Source organism: Symphodus melops (assembly GCF_947650265.1).
Source record: "Symphodus melops genome assembly, chromosome: 1".
NCBI classification, from domain to species: domain Eukaryota; kingdom Metazoa; phylum Chordata; class Actinopteri; order Labriformes; family Labridae; genus Symphodus; species Symphodus melops.
The window spans coordinates 41,833,859-41,854,329 of NC_136691.1; the positions used below are offsets into that span (position 1 = coordinate 41,833,859).

General features: G+C 38.2%; 1 protein-coding gene across 2 annotated transcripts in view; it reads right to left on the bottom strand.

Moving 5' to 3' along the window:
• Positions 1-216: 216 nt before the first annotated feature.
• sv2ca (synaptic vesicle glycoprotein 2Ca) overlaps positions 217-20,471 on the bottom strand; it is a 30,875-nt gene continuing 10,620 nt past the window's right edge. For both annotated transcript variants that reach the window (XM_079357936.1, XM_079357935.1), the window contains 11 exons: positions 15,428-15,608; positions 14,144-14,295; positions 7,952-8,085; positions 7,074-7,163; positions 6,516-6,626; positions 6,336-6,424; positions 5,014-5,178; positions 4,770-4,903; positions 4,362-4,568; positions 4,029-4,188; positions 217-3,898 (listed from right to left, as the gene is read on the bottom strand). In XM_079357936.1, the coding sequence (XP_079214062.1) occupies positions 3,715-3,898; positions 4,029-4,188; positions 4,362-4,568; positions 4,770-4,903; positions 5,014-5,178; positions 6,336-6,424; positions 6,516-6,626; positions 7,074-7,163; positions 7,952-8,085; positions 14,144-14,295; positions 15,428-15,608 (1,607 nt within the window). In that variant the 3' untranslated portion in view covers positions 217-3,714. The remainder of the gene's footprint in view (positions 3,899-4,028; positions 4,189-4,361; positions 4,569-4,769; positions 4,904-5,013; positions 5,179-6,335; positions 6,425-6,515; positions 6,627-7,073; positions 7,164-7,951; positions 8,086-14,143; positions 14,296-15,427; positions 15,609-20,471) is intronic.

The following is a 20,471-nucleotide window of genomic DNA, read 5'->3' on the forward strand; positions in this document are numbered from 1 at the left end:
CTGGGTGTATTGCAGGGTTTTTTTTATAAATTAGATTTCACTAAATTGTCTAATTATATACCTCATTTTAACACTGTGCAGTAACTGCAGTAGGTACTTCTAAAGGACTTGTAGTACAAATGTTTAAAGATAAGTGCAGCAATTAGCAGTGTGAGAAGCTTTAACATAATTGTCAAATGGCTGAGAGTCAAACAAAAAAACAGTAGTTTTGCTAGAGAACATAAATTTTATTGTATATGAGTTCAAAAGCAGCATGATCTGCAATCCTAGCCTTTCCTGTTTCAAACATTATTTGCAGGGCATCATTTGGCAAGTATTTCTTCACATATTTTCACACTTATGGACCTCTGTACGATTGAGTCATCCTAACTGTCGCTTCAAGATAGGCCCAGCTAGGATGACTTCTACAACTTTGTTCTCCACATACATTTGATTATTTCCATAATATGGATGAACAGAACTTACAAGAGTGATACATTCACATTTTTCCTCAACAAAAATTAGAATATTGACAACTTTTTTTCTGCCAGAGTAAGACTTTACAATAAGAACACAAAGTTGAGCACAAAAGAGCATACTTTTTCTAACATACATGCATGCTTACACACACACACACACACAGACAGACACACATGCGCGCGCGCGCACACACACACACACACACACAGAGTAGCAGGTGAAGAGGGGACACACTGGGGTGTACAACAAAGATACAGAAGATGGACTTATAGCTTGGACAAAGCAAGAGACACATGAATGAGTTGAGGAGCTTTGACACATCGAACCCAGACGACCACCAATATCAGCTTTGATATGTACATTATTTACACCCATGCGTCCATACACAGGTCCACACTCACATACAGAACTCTTTCTTAGACACACGCACGCACACACTTTGATACAGTACATATAAGCAATACCACACATACCTGATATATCACAGGACTGTACTTTCTCCCAAATATAACACAACAAGGAAATCTGCCATATATTTGCAACAGTTCAGTTATTCATCGTTTGTTCACAGGCAGAGGTCAGTTACGTCTGATTGACTCTGCTAAATAGTCTTTACTTTCTATATCAGTGCATTTTCTTTGAAAAAATAATGAAATCATATGATTAAAATATCTGTTGCACATTTCCAACACACTTTATGATGTATTCTGAACCAATTATTAACACAAACTGGGTCTCTACAGGCCCATTTTAGAAGCCTGCAGGGGTTTTTTCTGTGTGTTGAGTAGCCTTGACGGAGCAAACTGCAGAGCAAGGGCAATCTACCTCTACGCTGCAATCACAGTCACCACAAACACAGAGAAAAGCAGGAAGACACAGGCTATAGCCACTGAAAATATAACAAGGCTAGAAAAAACTGAATAGACAAAACTGGAAAATATCAGCAATCATTTAGATCCATGATCGTATCATCTCCATCTTGTTTATTTTATTATTATTATATCTAAAAGTATGCATTTAGGGTTTAATGTTGAAAGACATGATGTGAAAAGATCAATACAAGGAAGGTCGTGTTTTCAAGTGTTAGATCTTAGTCAAAAATATACAAATGATGGAGCTGAACTTGATTTTAAAGCTGTGTAGTTGATAAAGATTTTGCCTAATAATTTTAGATCAAAGGTCAAAATTGCAACAAGTTACCCAAGGTAAACATTTTCCATTATGCACCAATTAGCCCCCTTCAAGGGATATTTGTTTAATTGATTGTAATTAGACATCATTCTGTTTCGTGGACGTCTTTATACGGCAAACCTATCACACATAATAAAACATCAAAATGTGAATATCTAACAGAAGATTTTCAGGAAAAAAAAATGAATTAACAGCCAAATAAAGTATTCTATGTAGACCACATAATTCACAAAAAGCCATGATTATAAGGTATTTTTTCTGCAAAATCATTTCGTCTGATCCTTGTATCCTTTAGACACTACATGACTCTGAGCAGACTGCTCCAGTTAAGGAGAGGCACATTTAAAAAAAGGCCATTCAGTATTTTTAAAAGGAAGCAGCATGACTTGTCTTGCTTAGCGTCACTGCCATGAGCGAGATCCAACGCAAAGCTAAATCTCAATAGAGCTCGTTAGAGAGCCTTTGCAAAATAATACAACACACGGCAGAAGACATGGAGTCACAACATTTGGATTTAAAGAATATCTTATCATTCTGACCCCAACACAGAGGAAAATTATGAAGTAGCAGCTGCATATACAACATACCGTAGAATTATTGGTAGAAGACAGTTTTTCAGTATGGCCTTATTGATTCCTGGTTGTGTAAGTAATGCAAAGGGCTTGGCTTACTATATAAAAATATATTTTGATTAGATTGCTGATGACTAAAGTAGGTATATGTTTCTATAAGTCTATTCTAAAACATGTATCTGCACATGTAGTATACCTATGTGTTTTAAATACTTGTGTAAGATTCTCTAAAAACATGTCCTATGTATGCTGATACTGTGGACATGCCAGCTGCCATACAGCTGTGTGGTGAGACCACTCTGTCTAATCATCTATTCCCAACCTTCTAACACAGCAGGTTGACTGCTCATTACAGCTTGTTTTTCCCTTTTCTCCCCATCTGGCTCATCTTAATAAGACCATATCAATATTAAAATACTGAAGCAGCCACTATGCAATGACTCCACACAAGCTGCAGCTGGAAGGTTCAACCAGTCAGTGAACCCAACCAACCTGTGCAAACTCTGTCATATGAAGTCATCAGACTAAACATAGGTAGCTTCACCTACTGATGACTAACAAGAATTTAACTACTTTATATGATATGATGATTTTATGTTTTGTATGATGTAGGCAAAAAAAAACACTTGAGAAAGTTGGATGGCTAACCAGCTTAATCAGGGGAACCAGCCAATTATGATGTTATGAGCACATTAAATGACTGTTATCAATTGTTATTGCAATTGGATATGAGGTAGAAGGGGTCTTCTGTACCTGCTTTTTAATAAGTCAGCTGTTATCATCTTCTGCTAAGGTAACACAGACCATATTTACATTAAGGCTGTGATGCCTAGTGGCTGTAGTAATTGCATGGTAGCAAAACATAAAGACGAGAGAAGTAGTACAAAGAATGAGAAAGAGGGGATTGGGGTGAACTGATGGTCTTTTAAACAGAGAGGGTCTGAGACTTTCAACAAGGTGATAGCAGTTTGTTATTGGTGTGAGACCAAAATGTAAATGTATTCTTTATTTCCACTGATATAATTAACATCACTTAAAAAAATGTGACTACAATTTTTTTCGTTTATATACAGAAAACCAAAACCTCATTTTCCAAACCTAACCCTGCAGATGTGTTGTGAACTGAACCAAACATCTAAGTTACACAAAGTTTAAATCATGTTTAGTTTCCCGTTCAAAACAAGGGTGTTGTACAATATTACCTGACACTGCAGACATTTTTATATTCTTCATCTTCTGGCCAACTGGAGGGTGCAGTTAGCCTAATCCGAATCATCACAATAGTACTGATTTCAACTGATAAAGGGCCATTTAATGAGCTAATGATATCTGAAGTGGGCTTAAGGTATTTAGCTGAATGAAATGAACGGTGTTGAAGAAATTGTGAACCAAGCCTTTTGCACTCCTTGCTCAACACATTCCCTGGGCATCCTTTCAAACATACCTAGGTTTTACCCAGACTTTATTCCAGCTGATCCATTTGATGCTCGTGTTACATGAGAACATTTGCCCTAGTGTCCGGTAACCGAAGTCCAACCAGGCCACCCCCAACGAGCACAGATGAGGCCATGAGGATGGGGATGGCCTTTGTGATGCCAACAAGAGAACCAAAGATCAGGTTCCCCAAGACTGCTGCCAGCTTACAAAGAGCATTGCAGAATCCAAAGCCTGTTCCTCTGGGGAGGGAAATATAAAAAAACAGGAGAAGGTAACAAGAGAAGATAATTAATATTAAAAATAGTATTAAAATTGAATGCACAAAGCCATGCACAAGCAATATCATTCAGGGTGGGCTCCTCCTCTCACCTTCTAACTGTCGGGAATGACTCAGTTGTCACCACATCCAGGGAATTCCAGGCAGAGATGCTCAGGCCGTTGTAAAGGCACAACATGAAAATCATCATAGACTCGCTGGTGCCGAACCACAAGAAGAAACAGCTAATGCCTGAAAGGACCATTGAGCCCCCTGATGGACATATAATACACACATAGCATGAAAAAAGGAGCAAAAGTCAATGCGAGTGACTTGACTTCTGCTCTGAACTGAATTATAGGGTCTAATCAAAATTTTAGCATCCTACAAGCTGTTAGAAAACATAACTCAGATGCACACACAAACACAAACTCGTCTATTCTTACCTAACATGGACAGACGTCCAATTTTGTCCATGAGGAGGGCAGATACAATGTTACCAGGCAGAACTGCCAGTGTCCCCAGGAAGTTGATGAAGTAAACCCAATAAGCACTGTAGTCATCATCAAAGGTCATCTGGCATCCTATCTTGTTGTGTGTGAACGTACTGTTGATCACCTCGGTGCCATCTATTAACTTGGAGTCATCAATGTCTGCTCAAAAAATACAAAAAAGAGGAAATTACGATGGGACTGGATTAACTCAGAGGCAATCACAACACAGTATGCTGTTGTCTTTTCTCGCATTCATTTTAAAATGTTTACCAAGACACAATTACGCCTGATGAATGTGAGATTAACCAAATATACAAAAGTAAAAGAAGGAATGTTATCACCTTTAGTCCCATATCTTACCTGTGTTGAAGAAAAAAGCATCAATGAAAGTACAGTTACGGAAGAAGGAGCCCACCGATGTCACATCATCAAAGTAGCAGTTACGAAAGGTTGAGTCGATGAAGGTGACGGACCTCAGCTTCATATTGATGAATCTGAGAAAGCAGTTATATGGTTTTATTTATATTCTCTTACATTTTAGCATCTAGCCATTTTAGGTTTTGTTAGCATCAACATATCTTGCTTCTAAGTTGATATGTCTTACCGGTCATTGAGAAAGAGGCCATTTCTGTGTATTTGGTTCTCCAGGGTAAAGTTAAAGGTGAAATCTTCAATGCGTTCATTGTTGTGGATCTTCACTTTGGAAGCATACTCGTCTGCCTGGAGATGTTTGATGACATCGGGGAACCAGACTGAAAGGCCATAATACCTGCAATCAGAGGGATATATGTCAAAAATGTCTATTTTGTTCTATTTTTGATTTAAAACATTAAACTCAGTTGTTTTTTTTAATCTTCGGCTGCTTTTACTTCTATCTCTGCTCCCACACAGACACAAATGGACCAGTATTGATCCAAAGACTGTGATTGATTTCGAGACCAGGCAACTCCAAGAACAAGATGACAGAAATGCAATTTGGCTGGAGGCCTGACTGTCAAATGCTATTATGTGACCAATGGAATTACACTTGTCTGATTTTGTCCAGTCTCCGGTGCAAGGAACACTTTGAAGAACTCCTGAATCCAAACAACACATCCTCTGATATGGAGGTAAAATACGAAGATCTAACCCTTGACAGAGATTGTTCAAGATTCTCTATGAGATGCTGAAGGCTTTGGACAACATTGAACTGTCATGGTTGACTCCCCTTTACAATGTTGCAGCTCTTGGACAGTGCCTATGCACTATGTGAACGTCATCCTGGACATGGGAGGTTGCTCGTCACACTATACAAGGATATGTGCTATTTGAACTTTGACAAAGCCTATGACTCTGTGCCCCTTGTGGGGAATTATGCGGAAAAAATGGGGTACTGCTGCTAAGAGCGATCCAACGCCTCAATAATCAAAGTCACAAAATCAGCCACATTCTCAGTGGTTGATAGCTGTTTGTGAGTTTTATTATCAGTATCCCTAGTTGCAGCCATGGGTAAGAGTGTCTGGTTTTAGGAGCTCAGAATTGCATTTCTGCTTTTTGCAGATGATGATGTTCTGTTGGCTTTGTCAAGCTGTGTCCTCCAGTCGATAGGGGTGGGGTTTGCAGCACAGTGGAAGCAGCTGGGAGTCAGCGGCTCCAAGTTGTTACTTTCCCTAGTGAAGGAGTTTAAGTATGGTATGAGATTTACATAAATGTGTGTGCAGCATCAGCAGTAACTCTGGCTTTGTAATGGACAGTCCATGTAGAAAGAGAGCTGATCCTTTTTAATCTCAATCTACCAGTCGATCTATGATCCAACACTCACCTATTGTCATAAAACTTTGGTGTTGACTAACAGAGTGAGATCACAAAGACAAGCAGTGCAAATCTGGATGGATGATGGATTGATTGATGGATGGATCTTCACACATGACATCAGAAGGAGCTCACCCAAATGAGAGTGTAAACCACACTATGGCAAGTCGAATCATGTTTTCTCGCATAGGGTAGTTGAAGCACTTCATGAGATTCAGATAGATCTAAAGAGAGCAGAGAGACTTATGAGAAGGGGTTTTAATATGATAAAAAACTGGTTAAAGGGTGTTGCTGTATTTACAAACAAATACTTACCCCATTTATTTCAGCCTTTATCCTAAAGAGAACCTTTGACACTGGATTGCTAGACTCTGACTCCATTTCCACCAGTTCATCCAGCTGTTTTGGGATCTTAATCCTGTTTACCTGGAAAATGAACCAGGGGAAAGGAACAGATTACTACAGTGTAATACAATGCAGTATGTGTAGTTTTCAAATATTCACACTGTGTTCAATTGTTGTAGTCACTATAAGATTGCAATTCTGTGGATCCAAATGCCATTTTTATTGTTTTAATTGTAGTTGTAATCTTTATATTTTTAATTTTTAAAATGATGAGAGCATGTGATTATGAAAAGTAGAAGTGTATAACTCAAGAAACACACGTTGACTACTAGGCCTTACCAAAGTGCAGTTCACTCAGCAAATAAGCCTGAAGGACGCAAAACAGCTTTCCTAACCATCATAATTCAGATATGATCCCATCTTATGAAAACGTTAAAACCTGTCCCAGCAGTGGCAGAAAATAAGCCGCTTTGCTTCCTTAAGCATCAGGAAAACCCATCTCAACACACGGCATAAAAATACACTCACAGTAAAGACTTTCTCTGGTTGCCCTCGTGCTCTCATGTTGGTGTCATGAATCTGTTTGAGGATCATCCAGGCTTCATCATGCTTCCCCACCTGACAGAAGGGAAAGTAAGAGAGAAAGACAAGACCAGTTAAGTTAATGGGATCTGCATCGGGGTTGCTTACTCAGAGAGAGCGTCAGACTATTATCCGTAATGATAATTTCTCTACATATAACCCTATGATATATCCAAGATAGGCTTAAATGGTCGGAGTTGTGGATCCAATGACTCATTTAACTTTAAGTGATAAATATCTGGAGCCTTTACATGTAATTTCATGGAAGCTTCAGGTTATTATGTCACACAAATGTGAGGCCTCTTCAAGAGTTTTAGATGACTCGCACATCTGTTGGTTATGTTCTGACATGGAGTTCAAGTTAAATAGGGCCTTTTGTTTGTTTTTTATCCATTTATTATTATTGTCTTTCCCTGTTTTATTTTGTACTTTCTGTCTCTGAATTTCTGCTTCTTGTGTTTTCCCACCCTGTGCTCCCCCGCCCTTATCGTACTCACCTTGGTCTTGTATCCACTGTCTGCGTTTTTTTAACCCTATGTGTCTTCTCCTAATGTTGCCAGTAGTTTGCCTCATTCCAGCTTTCTTACATCAAATGTTTCCTGCATGACCATTGCCGGATTTTGATCGTTGTCCCTTGATGCCTTTTTTGTAATTTGTTTGCCTCACTGACTGATTGCCTGTGTACTGATGTGAGTTGTGTAATAGTCTATGTAAACACAGTTGGGGTCACATTGGTCTTCTTTAAGATTCAACTGTTTCAGCAAACTCTTGTGATATAAAAACAATATAAATATTTGTTGATCTGTTAGCCAAAACACCTTTACCTCAAGGTAGAACCTGGGACTCTCAGGCATGAAGGTAAGTGCCACCACAGCACACACACATGGCAGCGCACAGACGACCACAAACACCCTCCAGCTGTGAAACTGGTAGGCTGAACCCATACTGAAACTCCAACCTGTAAACATTAAACAAAACTCTTCATAAAACAATCATAAGAAGTCTGAAGTTAATACATTAGCTAGTTGATAAAATGGGATTCATTGGGGATAGCCTACAGAAAATACTGTGAAAAAAGTTGTGTTGAATCTGTTTTTTTGCTACGGTTATTGAAGCCATTTTCACTAAATATTTTTTTGTTTTGTACTCTTCTGAAAAGTGAGATTCTTGGAATCCATTTTGGTCTCTAAAGTTAGGTTTGTTTTGTTAAGCTGTGACCATGTTATGGACTAATGGCAATTAGCTAATGCAGACACTAGCATCAGGAGAGGATTATGCGTACAGGAGAAATATACTTATCATATCATAACTAAGTGCATGGGATTTCATTTTGCTCAGTTTAGCTAATAAAATATGCTAACTTGGCCTCTCTGAGTTATATAGTTGATTACTTGTTGTTACAGTCATATCCAATAACGTAGTAGACCTTGGTCCAGCTCATCTCCCATGCTAAACTGTAAAACAGAGATAGCAGGTGTATCATTAAACGTATATCTTTCGTACAAAATGGGAGTTGCATGGAAGGCCTACAAAAATATAATGAATAACCAAAACATAGAGACATAAACCCCTATTCATGTTTTCTTTACATGATTTTATCCATGAAATATTATCTTTGTTTTGCTTATAAAGTCACATGTACATGTCATACACCATAAAATGTTACTGTAACTATGTCTAACATTCAAGTATTCTTTAAAATAGTTGTTTTTATTCAAGACAAGACGCTGCACTTAATCACTTTACATCATTGAGTCTCAGGCCAAACCACAATCAAAAGTGAGTAATTAATGATTTATTCTCCAAGGATGGTAACAAATTGGTGGCTATTTAGCCAATCTTCAGCTCCCAGAGATCCAGCAAATCAAATCATTACTCACTGTAAAATGTGATTTTGAGGAAACAGTGAAAAAATAGCATTAGATACAGTGAAGATGTTACGCCCTTATCATAGGAGGGACTGGGTCACTTGATCTGAAAAACTGGTTCACAATATTATGCGTAAATCTTATAATGTGAACACAAAGGGGCAACAAATAAAAGACAACATTTAAATGAGAGCACTCTGCAGCTGGAGAAGAGTGATGTGCATGCTCAAAGATGAATGGCTCTGCAGAGGGAGCTGAGAGGAGTGCACAGGGACGGGTTAATTGAATGTGTAGGAAAGGAATTGAGTGTTTTCCGCTAAGTTAAATCTTGTTGCACCTGATTTCAGCCCACAGGCACTCTCCCAAACTCATTAATCATTGTAACATGTTTACACACATACAATCACACACACGCACACACAGACTTGTAGACTCTTGTAAAAGTACAGAAGCACACACTTATATGATAAATGCATTAACGAGGAGAATGTGGAGAAATTAATAACACAAATTTATGCAGATATCCCTGTCACAGCAAACATGATGCCATAACGCCGTACTTCCACCCACACATATACACAAGAAAACAACATACACAATCAAGCGTCATACAGTATGTTTCTTTTCCTTTTGCAGATTGACTTTTTCCTCAGGTTTAATTTTCAGAAATGATGCTTTTGACTTTACCCATTCTCTATCCACTATCTTCAGATTCATTGAAGGTGGCATTCAACGACAATTTCATAACTTCATTTTGAAAGCTTTTGTTTGCGATACAAAGAGAACAGTTTGTTTTATATGCAGAGGTGTATTGTTCATGTTTATCTGAAAGAGGAAATGTAATTTTTAAAGATAAATCTATATTCCAGGACAAGCAAGGTTCATGCTACCTATTTCTATCATCTATTTTTCTTGTTCAGTTTGTCTTCCTTGTTTCGTTGCTTGTTTTTGCTGTATGTTTTATTTTCTCTTCTCCTTGTGTTTCTTAAACACAAGTTGAGGTTGTTCCCTCTGGTTGTCAGTTCATTACGTCTAACCTACCATTGTATATTTCTCTGGTAGCTCGTTGTGGTCTCTCCTGTTTTTGGATTTGGACTTTTGTCTGGAATTTGAAGAATAAAGTCTTATTTTGTCTTTTTATGTAGACTATAGTGATGAAGTCTGCTCTTGGGTCCTCCACTTTGTTTAGTTTTTACACACCGTGACAATTCATTTTTCTTTTTCTTTTTTCTTTTGAGTTTTGGGTGGAAGCACAGAAAGGGGTTGCTGTTTCAGCTGTGACCTCCCACGTTTTTCAACAGATCGTGCCTCATGGAGATGCTGCTCCAAAGGGAATAGAACCATTATCCATCAACAGGCGTAGGAGGAAAGTCAGGGAGTGGGGAGGGGGTTAACACTAATGGTTATGCCAGAAAAAACACTGCTAGGATTTATCTCGGAGCATATTGAAATACAGCTTTGAAAGCAATGCATCTCAACTACTAAAAACTTATTTTTCTTAAAAGGGGCAGCGGTCTGTCATTAGAAGTATAAATGTATCCAGAGAAGACAAAAGAAAATGTCAGAGAAGAATGCAGAAATCAATGAGAAAACGAAATATTTATGAAGTAGAAAAATCTGCACATGAAACAAGTGACATTATAGAATAGTGGATGCCTTTTATTTTCTTATTTCTTAACTATTTAAAAAGAAGGTATGATGTGCAAGATGCACAGAAATGCAATGTTTTCAACTGCCAACCAAAATTCAGCTTTTGTGCTGAGTACCATTATGTGAGAGAACATCAGCACATTAGTCCAAGAGGGAATTCACTCCTTTAGTGTCTTCAGTTGGTAATAAAATAAAGACTTTGGGAGACAACATCGTGCCTGTGGTGTGATTTCTTTATTTGTTTTCCATTTGTGTGTGTATGTCAGGAGTGACTCATAGTGAGACAGAGAAGTAAAGAGAGAGAGTGAGAGTAGCAAAGAAAAAGGGAAAAGTTGTTCGGCAGCGATTGCCTTTTTCTGCAGAAATGTAGTGTGGCTTCCTGCCCCTCAGGGTAACTGTTCCACCCAGGCCACTGGAAATCTCATTAAAAGGATTATGTACATAATTCACTAAATATGCGGATGTCTAAGTCAGCGACACACTATTCCAAGACCCAGACGAGATAGATGGATGGAAAGATAATTTACCAAATACTTCTGTTATCTATAGCATAGTTAGCATAGACAACAAGACATACAGTAGGAGTAAGGATGAGGTAACTTCTTAAAGGTCACATATGCCAAAAATGTGTGTCTCTGGTCTGTCTGCAACCGCCCAAAGTCCTTTCTCTGTCTTTTATTTTATCCACTTTTTAAAATGTGCTCTAACAGGCTGTTTGGAGATTTTCCCTTCATGACATCACAAAGGGCAGTAACCCCTCCCCCAGGTGGGTGGCATTCCTGCAGCTAGGAGTTAGTTCTGCCTTCTCAGTAACTGCATCATTGTGATAGATAGATAGATAGATAGATAGATAGATAGATAGATAGATAGATAGATAGATAGATAGATAGATAGATAGATAGATAGATAGATAGATAGATAGATAGATAGATAGATAGATAGATAGATAGATAGATAGATAGATAGATAGATAGATAGATAGATAGATAGATAGATAGATAGATAGATAGATAGATAGATAGATAGATAGATAGATAGATAGATAGATAGATACTTTATTGATCCCGAGGGAAATTCAGGTATTGTGGATTCAGGAATAAATACATGTAATGAATAGCTGACTCAACTTCAGATTTTCTTTCAGTGCTTGCAAACGTCTAAAAGCCTGTCAATATGTACTGCAGTCCAGCTTCTCCTCTCTCTTTTTTTTTTCTTGGCTTCATCTGTAAATTGTTTCCTGTCAACTGGCTTTAGCCTTTGATTAAACAGTGTGAAGATGGACTAACTGGCTTCTTTATAGCTGAAGGCTGATGTGTGAACTAATGGCATTAAGCTGTAAAGCCTTCTCATGAGAGAACCTCAGAGCACTGTCAAAGTTAAATCATGCTGAAAGTAGGCGACTGGAGCACCTTGTGGAACTGAGAGACACCAGTCTACCTTTTGTTTCTTTTTGTTTTTTACTATATGATGGACTTTGAAACTACTACTTTAAGGTGGAAGAGTTTTCACATTGAACTGTTGCTTTGAAGATAGTTGCTTTTTAAAAACTTAATCCATTAATGACATTGTTGGAAGTCTATATTTGTGTTTCCAGGGGCTTTAAGAATTGATGACATTTTGCCAGCCTAAATTTAGCAAACTAGATGCTGTCTTCTGCTAAATATACCCATACATCTTTCTTTTTTTTTTTTAACAAACTCTTTGACTTATTTACTCTTGAACAAATGAATAGACATATTTACCAAAATCTTAAAATTAATTCCTAAATTAAAAAAAATATTAAAAAAACAATTACGGCAAGTAAAAATATTTCATGATACTTTCAGTAGTGGCTTTTTTGCACACAACTTAATACAAAAACATAAAAAAATATTGATACTGCTGGATGATACATGTTTTCCAATCTGTAGAAATTGAATTTGATAGTTTACTTACAAATTTCAGTGCCTTTATACCTTTATATAAGAAGCACGAGCAGAAGTTTAATTGACTGATCTAAAATTTACAGGGGGTATTTAATCTTTAATCTGTAGATATGACAAGTGTCTCATGAGATTATTCTTCTGGTGAGTTTGCTTGGCAATGAGTACACTCTTTAAACTCTCCCGTCAAAGCCAAGAGGCTCTGCACCACACAACCCTCCTTCAGCGCTCCAGCTGTGAGTCTGGTGGGCGGGGGGGGACTTTAAAAATCAGCCATTGGAGAAGAAAAATGAGAGCTCTAATGGCGTGTGAAACAACAGGGTTTGGGCACTTGTATCATATTGCGTCTTCTAACACCTTCATTTCTGCATTAAAAAATCTAGAGTTATCTCTGTAAGAGGCATATTTGCCCAAACGTCATATCCCTGTTGGATGCAGGCACTGCTGTACTTTAGAAAAACATAAAACCACAGGAGAGTGCTGGAGTATATATGCAAGACCCACTTACTAAGAGAAATAGTGAGAGTTGTATCAGTGTCATACAGAATAAGAGCAAAGTGAGGCTACTAGCAACCCTTTAATACCATAACAGCAGTTTCCTCATGTAAACTTGTTCTGGTTGGCATGTACACGTGAACTGATCAACAGTGGTGTTTTGTCTGTGTGTGCATAATCCTGAGTTGAATGAAAAAATAAATAACTGAGAAGACCTCCATCATCAGCATTGGTGTGTGTGTTTTGTGTGTGTGTTTTGTGTGTGTGTTTGTGTGTGTTTGTGTGTGCGAACCTAAATGATCCCTTACAATGTCAGATGATATTGCCTTCAATTTCCCTGGAAGAAGATCTGTATGTGGCCACAGCCCAATAACATCACCCTACCACTTAAACACACACACACACACACACACACACACACACACACTGTCTGTCTCTTGCTGACGTCACAGGTAGGCTAAAGCACTGTCTGGCCATAAATCACCTCTGGCTGTAGCTTTGTCCTATTAGAGCAAGGAGAAAAACCTAATTATGCCTGATCAAGAAGAACACTCTGCGGAGACAGAGACTGGAGAGAGAGGAGAGGTAATAAAAGGAAGGACAGAGTTAGACACAGAGAAGGGGAGAGTACAAAACAGGAGCAGAGGGAAGCAGTAAAAAGGAAAGGTTAGCAGGATGAAAGAGAAGCATGTGATAAGCAGAGGAGGAGAGAAAGTAAGCCTCTTCCTTTCTTTTTTGTCTTTTCATGATGAGTGCAGCCGATATCTCATGTAGCATTGTAATAAATCACATTTTTCTATTTCCTGCAGGACCTCCCTCACCCTTTGAGCATGCATCTTCTGTATGGTCTCCATGCGTACCTTAATCTCTTAACCTCTGCCTCTCACAGCCTGCAGCGCAGAGCTTTTAAGTAATTGATTCTCCTGGCGAGAAAGACTCGCACCTCAACTCACAGCTACAGGAATGCCTTGCAGTGGTCTAACATGTAGTCTAGAGTTTAAGACAGAGTCATATTGCCAAGCTTCTTGTCTATGATTTAAAAAATGTAAGTCCTTCCAAGTCCAGATAAGTGTTAACTCACCATAGTGTGGTATGATTGCCCAGGCCATAGCTGATGCGTAGATCTCTCCAATCATCCAGAACATACACAACCAGCTAAGGTGTTCTCCTCTTTTCTCCCTGGACAACACCTCTGCAAAAAAGGAGAAAACGATCGGCACAGCACCTCCTATCCTGCAAGAACCAAAGAGAATAGGAAAGTTAATGGGAATACAGCAAACAGAGTCAAAATGTTAGTTTTTTAATCCCTTTAACTTGTTCCTCAAGGTTCAATTTGTGATCACATATACATGTGGTGTATTCATTTCTTGGAGAATGACCTGCTTTTATTCCTAAAGTTAAAGATGGATAAGCAAAACAATATACTTCTCTTTAAATTCCGATTTGTAAATTCATTTGGATTGTTTTCCATTGTTCTGTTTTACTCTGTTAGCCTTTAAAGCCTATTTATATTTGTTAATGTTGAATGCAGACAGGGGTGGAACTCTGTATAAGCCTCATTTGGCTTCGTTCCCCTCCTTGCACCCCTCTGTGTGTGCTAAATAAACAAATCAAATCACAAAGGAAGAAAACTCAAGATTCATTGCTAAAATGACAAGAAGACTAAAACATTTTTTACCTAAGCATTTGGTTTTTTTTTCTCAAAACATAACATTTAAGAAAGAATACATATTTCTCATTGTTCAAGGGCACAGGTTTTATTGACAGTTTGGACAGCATTTCCAATTACTCTGAATGTCTCTGGGGAGACTGCAGATGCAATTACTGAATTAGCTCCAAAAGGAACAGCTATATATCTTAATAAGAGAAAGTGATAAACAAAAGCAATGTCAAAGATGTTATAGCCACTGACTTTCTTACTATGAAAAAATACTTTCTTAAAGAAAGTGTCTGGAACAATAATGTCCTCCCTTTACTACAAATAAACATGATGTAGATGTCATTTATTACAGTATTGCAGCACTCAGGGCAAATTAAATTTATGCAGATGTAAAGATCTGGTGGAAGATTAATTTTAAGAGTTAATATTAGAGTATGTAACTTTAAATTTGATTACCGGAAACAACGTGGAGAGAAATGATTAGGAAAAACAGAGACATGCCTTTGCATAAACCCTGTAGATTTAACATGATTCACATTGATTCTGTACTGTCGCTGATGATGTCGCCATCCTTTCACGACAGAAGGAGAAATTGAGGCGCTATAGTGTAACCTACCATTTGAATGGACATTTCACAAATTATTTAAAATGGTGTCTTGTCACCCCTCGTCAGTCTAAGAGCGATCCCCACTTTATAAGACGTACCCAAAGCCTGCCACGAAACGGCAGAGGAGGAAAAGGCCATATCCCTGGACAAAAGATGACAGGAAGGCGAAGAAGCCGTTTGTGGACATGCAAATGAGGAGGCACTGTCTGCGTCCCACTTTGTCAGACATACCGCCCCAGAAGAACGCTCCAAACATCATCCCCAAGTAAACAACACTGCCTGGAAAGAGAAGCGGAGAGAGAGGTCAGATTGATGTCCCCCTCTGCAGTTGTTTTTGCAATCAGTTTGCTAGATTATCTTGACATGAAAAATTGATTTTCTTACCGATGGGATGGGTGAAACAGGCTTCAAACAACATTCATTTATTGAGAAGATGATTTGGCTAACAAAGGTGACAGTTAACACATAAAACAGCCACTTCCCCCCTTGACCATTTTAGTACAATATTCATTCTCTTACCCTCTGTTAATGGTCACCACTAACAGCTGAAGCAAATGTCTGGATCTTTGGTCAATACTTTTTTACTACCAATTTTTCACCAGCAAAAAAGATATAATTTTCAAGGTCACATAGTCTCGTCCTTTTCAATCAGTTCAGATCAGGCTGTATCTGTGTCTGTATCTTAAAATTAATGTGCTGTGTCTGACCATGCCCCTCTCTGGAAGGGTTTGGGTTGCTTGTGCTTTCTTTCTCCATGTCTTTCTGTTTATGGTGGAAAGTCAGACTTAGAGGTCACAACAAACTCCTAACTATGGGAGTGTCACCCACCTGGGGGAGGGGTTACTGCCCTTTGTGATGTCACAAAGGGAAGATCTCCACACAGCCTGTATGAGCACTCATTTTCTCAGTTGAGCAGGCAAAAGACGGAGAGGATGGACTTTTGTCACAGTTGGGGGGGGGGGGGGGTAGACAGACTAGGGGACACATATCATTGTTTGACAAACATGGTAAAGCGTATTTTGTATAATATGGGTCCATTTAACGTGAGCTCAAATTACAGAAACTATCCTGGAGACCAAAACAAGTTTCTACAACAAACCATAAAATAATAAATAAATGCATCCTCAAAGAACAATTGCATTAACAGAAAAGACAAATGCATTAGAGTTGTATGAAAGTTACACATAATGACATTTAGAGATTAAAGATAAATCATGTACTGACAGAAAAGGGGGTAGGCAGGATCTTAAGCTTGTTATACCCTTTGCACCACTAAGCACAAATGTTTAGTTAAAAGTGATAAAAATGAACTTAGAGAAACATGTTGAAAAGATATTCCTTTATTTAGAACTGCTAGGTACTGACACTTAATATACAGCACTTTGGTTTATAAATATGCTTTATAAATAATGCTTACTTGACTTTGGCGTCTTAATGAAGCAATGTTAGATGGAACACTGACTGCGGACAGTAAATTAGACACCCAGTTAAACAGTAAATACAGATAGTTAAAGACTGAAAACAGGCTTTGATCAATAAGGAGACAAATATGGACAGTAACGCAGAGTAAATTGAGAAGAAAAAAAAGGGCCCACTGCTCTTTAAAATTCTCTTGTCACAAATGGGATCAATGTTCCAACAACACAACATTGATTTCTCTCTGTGATCATGAGTCTGCTCTTGAGAGCGGAGCTCATCATTACTGCTTAATAAGTCTATTTTGACATTGTGTGTTTAAAGCCTCCATGGAATTAGATTGTGTTGTATATATCAACTCCAGCTGAATGTTTCTCATTCACAAATTCTTTTGGAGTGCTTCAGCACTGATTATTTACAGATAGCATTGCAGGTTTTTTTTTTCTTAATCCTATAAGCCTATGTAGACAGGGAAAAAAACAACAGAAATTATTAGTGAATGTAAAGTTTACTCATAAAGAAGACAAAGTGCGAGCTGAAGTCATATATGGTGTGGTATGACTCAGCCGCAGGGACACTTTGTTCATCCCATTACGATAATCTTAATAGCAAGATGCATTTCCTCTCTGTAATGTCTGCAGTCAGGTCTCTTCTCCTCTGCTGTGAGCTGATATCTTTTTGACTCGCTCGCTTCAGGGGTCAAAACTCAGCTATCTGTCACATTTGGCAGCCATCTAGATACTCGCCCTGAAGGTGCTATAAATTCAATACTAAATTTAACGGAAGTATTCAGTCTATGCACAGTTCACATTTGCTTCATTAAGGAGACACTGGATACATGGTGCCCAGGCAAACACCCACTGGCCTTCCATTTAATTGTCGTGCATTCAACCATCCAGAGGCCTTTCAATTTTGTTTCAGTGACCAACTTACGAAAACTGAAGAAACTACATGACAAAGAGAGAACCTCTGATTCTTGCTTCTTCAACGTCCTCTAACAAAGAGCAATAACACTTGTGACTAATGAGTACATTGCTCTCAGGACAGTGCATTACGTAATGAATTTATTGATGTTCTGTCTGACTTGCTGCATGATATCGCTGAGTATGACGTCAGAAGTACCAGCACAGAGAAGTAGTGCAGTGTACAACTGAAAAGTGAGCTATAAAAACATAGATATCCCCTACCATTACAAAGTATGTCTGATAAATAAAAGACAACAGGACAGTGGGTGTGTCAACAACTTGTTGTAACAGATAATTATTTAACATATTTCCACTGAAACTACATTTTAAGTGCCAAGAGTTTTTTGTTTTTTTTTGGCTATGAGTCACGCTATGCTTCTAGTGTGATGTCAGAGGGCTACAGTCTCATTTTCCATTTGGACTCGAACCAAGCGCTTATTACACTGCAGCAAAATTTGAGGTTGAAAAGTTAGTCCAAAGGAACAGTCACGCTGACTCACTGTCACAATCATAGCGCATCTCCAAGTCAAAGTTTATTCTACACAAAAATCTTTGTATCCTGATGTTAATTGTAGCTGGCAGTTTTGCTGTAATGAAACAAACTAATGGTGTTTTCAGAGTGGTTTCCTTTTTTGAATGTAAACATGACATAATGTGTAAGTCGTTTTTTAGGGACCATAGTATTAATATTTTACACTGTTAAACTACCAAACTATCTTGTCCTATATTTTAATATCTCTTCAGTATTTAGTCACTAATAAACACTTACTCATGTGCATTAACATTGTGACATCTGTTGTATATTAAGGCATCACATTATTAATTAATATGATGACCTTTAGTTCTTGTACAATCAGCAAACTCTGGAGCTGACAAATTAAACTAATGCAAAGTGCAATGAAAATGGCAGTTCCTTAACCAGCCACTAGTTCCAAGAGTCAGTCAATCCCCTTTAAGCCCTATTTTGCACAACAACAATGCACAACTTTATAGCAGAATTCAACATGTTTAGTGTCTGGTAAAAATGGGCTCAACATATCTGTCTTGCTATAGCTTTTTTGTTGATGTCATTGATTTATTTGTGTCAGCCAGTGAGTGGGTGGCATAGTGGCAGTGGCCACATCTGGCTCCAGGGACTTTTTTGGTCCTCTAAAAAAAGAATTGGCTTTTCTTTTCTTTCTTCATCTTATCAGCTTTTGACAAAATACAGTGAGCTGTTGCAAGTCTTGGGTTTCTAAAAAACAGTCAAATCAAAAGAGTATACATGTCACAAAGTATACATTTTCTGCATTTCAGTGAATGGTCATCATACACTATTTCATTTAGTGAAGCCCTAAAGATTCAAAGTATATCTTACATCAACCACAACATTACTCAAAATTTTAATCAGACGGAGTCAGTTTGTCAATATTAGAAATGAAAGGTTGGATTAGAGGAGACACAGTACCGCAGTATTATAATTAATGAAAGCCCTTTTAAAGAGTTCTATCACACAATAATGCTCTTTCATTGATTTAAGGGTTATAAATGCAGGTCCTACCGCAGGCCTGCAGAATGGGAAAAAGGATATAATAGTCCAATTCCGCTTGGTTTAAAGGCCAATATATGAATCCTGCATTGATATGAAAAATCTTGGTTCTTAACATGGAAAAAAGAATGTGACATTTTTAAACTATTGAACAGATCTGAAGCAAAACCTTTTAAATTGGTTCCAACAGTGGGAGAGGGGAGTATGAAATACAGTTTAGACCTGTTGACCCATGAAGTCTTTGTGCACCATCAAAAGATGACAGTGTGTCTGTGTCCTGTCAAGCAGAGGCAACAGGTTTCACCCAGTGTCACTCTACTGAGGTGTCAAAACACATCTCCAGGAATGTTAAAAAAAATATTCAGCTAATTCACAAGCAAGGCAAATTCCCAGAGGGTGCCCTAAGATAAGGAGTAAAACAACTACACACAAATACTAAAAGTGAACAGATTAAGACACTATAAAATGCATAGGTAGCATTTTACATATAACTATCAATTTGGAAATGTTCATTTACATATGTATGAGTAAAAGCTATGAGGTTGAAAAAGTTAAAGAGTATAACAATCCAGTTACTGTCAGATGGGGGGGGGGATTAAGTGAAAAAGGGAGAAAGGGGAAGACCCTAGTGCAGTGTTTTCTGTCCTGTCACATCCAGAGAAGCCCCCTGACAGTGATTGGAACGCTGAGCTACATCACGACCTTGTTGATGTATTGATGTTGTTGCATTGATGTTTTTGCTCTTAGTAGTGCAAACTGTTTCAGCATCGCACAAAAAAGTCCTGTTTTGTTCATAATGACAATCTTATAATTCAACAGTGTGCCTAGTGATCGCTACAGTGACACCATCATTTCTCCCCCACTACTTTTTCTACGCCTTCTCTGTCTTTCTCCCAGCCTCTTCATCCCTTTGATCTTATACCATCTCCATGTGTGCCACTCTTCCAAACCTTTACTCCATCTTTTTTGTCTCAGATTGTTCCTTCTCATACAATTTCTTCTCTTACTTCCTATCCTTTTCACTCAATTTTCATCCATTTTCTCCCCTCCTCACTCCTGTTCCTCTCTTCTCCTGTGTGCTTTCCCCTATCATCTATTTGCTTTAGTTTCCTCTTTGCTCCACTGTCATCAGCTCCTTTACACTGAGCAGCGTGTAATCACATTTGTACTACATCGTGTCAGTTTGATCGGATTCATGCCTCCGTCTTCTGCCACCTCCGCAAAAAAAGGATT